The 2,042-nt window shown below is 35.4% G+C and overlaps 1 protein-coding gene across 1 annotated transcript in view; it reads left to right on the forward strand.

Annotated features, from left to right (window-relative positions):
- Positions 1-1,765: 1,765 nt before the first annotated feature.
- The window catches only part of LOC100959181 (splicing factor 3B subunit 1-like), a 5,046-nt gene continuing 4,769 nt past the window's right edge, over positions 1,766-2,042 (forward strand). Inside the window, exon 1 of the mRNA XM_012801474.1 lies at positions 1,766-2,038. Within this exon, the coding sequence (XP_012656928.1) occupies positions 1,807-2,038 (232 nt within the window). The 5' untranslated portion in view covers positions 1,766-1,806. The remainder of the gene's footprint in view (positions 2,039-2,042) is intronic.

Here is a 2,042-nt window from a genome sequence, read left to right on the forward strand (position 1 = left end):
TATATATATGATATATATATAAATCATATATATATGATATATATATAAATCATATATATATTTATATATATTTTGTGTAATATTACACAAAATTAATTACCATTTTATATTTGACAATGTTTCCTATACACTTTTAATAAATCTAATAAGTCTAATTTGTTTTTTCAGGTTCAGAACCTACCAGTTTCGGTTCATGTGGCCAGCACCACAACCACTTTGCTATGGGCATCAAGCCCTAAATTTAGAGTTTTGGTTTTGGAAGGTTTGTCAAATATCAAAGGCTTAAAACATCTATTCAAACAAGATTACAAGCTAAAAGATTTTAAAGGAAATACATAGTCAACTGGATTACATATAAACTTTTTCATAAAATCTTTTTTATGAGCTTTATTTTACCTGTACAGACAATCTAAAAACATTTTAAATCCATTTTTAACTTTTGTTTTGCCTTTTACTTTTTTTTAAAACAACTATTCTATTTCAGTATAAATTTATCACACAATATTCTTTCCTTATACAATGCCATTTTTCTTTCCGTCTAATTTCTCTTACTCCCTAAAATTTACTTCTTACAAAACAGGATTACAGTTAACCATTTACTCACCAAACTGATTAGAAAGTTTTAAAAGGTAAGAATTTTTTTTTGATAAAGACCCATTTTCTTTAGGCAACTAAATTATTACATGTTACAAATGAGAGACATTTTGTGAAATATAACATTGATACAGGATTTTCTCAATCAGAATTAGACAGAAAATTTTTATTTTTTTAGGCTCAGGTGAGTTCAGAAATAAGATTTTTATTTCTAGGCCCAAACACATTGCAGGTCATATCCTTTGAGCCCTAGTAAGATTATGAATAAAGCAGTTCCAAATATTCTGGAAGGCTTTACTCTGAGTAGGGAGTACATACCCTACTTTTCTCCAAGATAAAAACTGCAAACACTTAATAACCTGGCCTAAGGTGTGGGGCTATATTTATTCATTTGTTAGGATACCCATTCAGTTTGTAAAGGTATGTTTTCATTTATCAAGTTCTGGAAATTTTGGGAGGAGGCAGGACAGGGGTGACCCTGCCTAGACTGAAGATTTTTGTTTGATTTCTACATTATTTTGCCCAAATGTAGGAACAGGGAGTGGTCCTATTCTGGGTATTGTTCAAGGAAGAGAATCAGGGCTGTTTTGGCTAAGGACTGCAACAAGGAAGTAGTTAAATTCTGCAAAGTAGAGGCAGTGAGGTAGGAAAGCCAGGCAAAAGGTATGGGCAAGTTTGAAGGGAATCAAAACTCTCCTTACTATGTCTGAATTTTTAGCCAGTTACTGCTGTTGCCAGTGGCAACCCTGTTGCCTGCATAAGTGAGAATGAAGGCTTAGCAGGAAATGTGATTGGATGACAAAATAAATGTACTAACAAGTTAACAGGGCAGGAATTTTGGACTCACCAGGGAATAATCTTATTATACCAATCTACCCAATTACTTTCTTTTGACTGATGGCAACTAAGAGTACTACAATCAGGCAAATGTTAATCATGAGAATTTTAAAAGGAAAGACAGTCTGAGTAACAAAACTTGATAGTGGGAGAATGAAAGGGACAAGTCACCAGGGTCTTCTATGTTTCCTGGTGGATTAGTTGGGGGGGGGGGAGTGTAGTCCTACCAAGCCTAATACCAATAATAAGGATGAAGAGACTAATGACTGCCAGGCGAAAGATGCACTGGATGGTAACGGGTGTAGGACACATAAGAGTAAGTAGGTAGGAAGTTCTTGGAAGCCCCAGTTCCGTCTGTGTGTTCGAGTGGACAAAATGGCGAAGATCGCCAAGACTCACGAAGATATTGAAGCACAGATTCGAGAAATTCAAGGCAAGAAGGCAGCTCTTGATGAAGCTCAAGGAGTGGGCCTTGATTCTACAGGTTATCATGACCAGGAAATTTATGGTGGAAGTGACAGCAGATTTGCTGGATACGTGACATCAATTGCAGCAACTGAACTTGAAGATGACGACGATGACTACTCATCATCTACAAGTTTGCTTGGTCA

Source organism: Otolemur garnettii, unplaced genomic scaffold, assembly GCF_000181295.1.
Source record: "Otolemur garnettii isolate 467f Iridium unplaced genomic scaffold, OtoGar3 scaffold00009, whole genome shotgun sequence".
Taxonomy (NCBI): domain Eukaryota; kingdom Metazoa; phylum Chordata; class Mammalia; order Primates; family Galagidae; genus Otolemur; species Otolemur garnettii.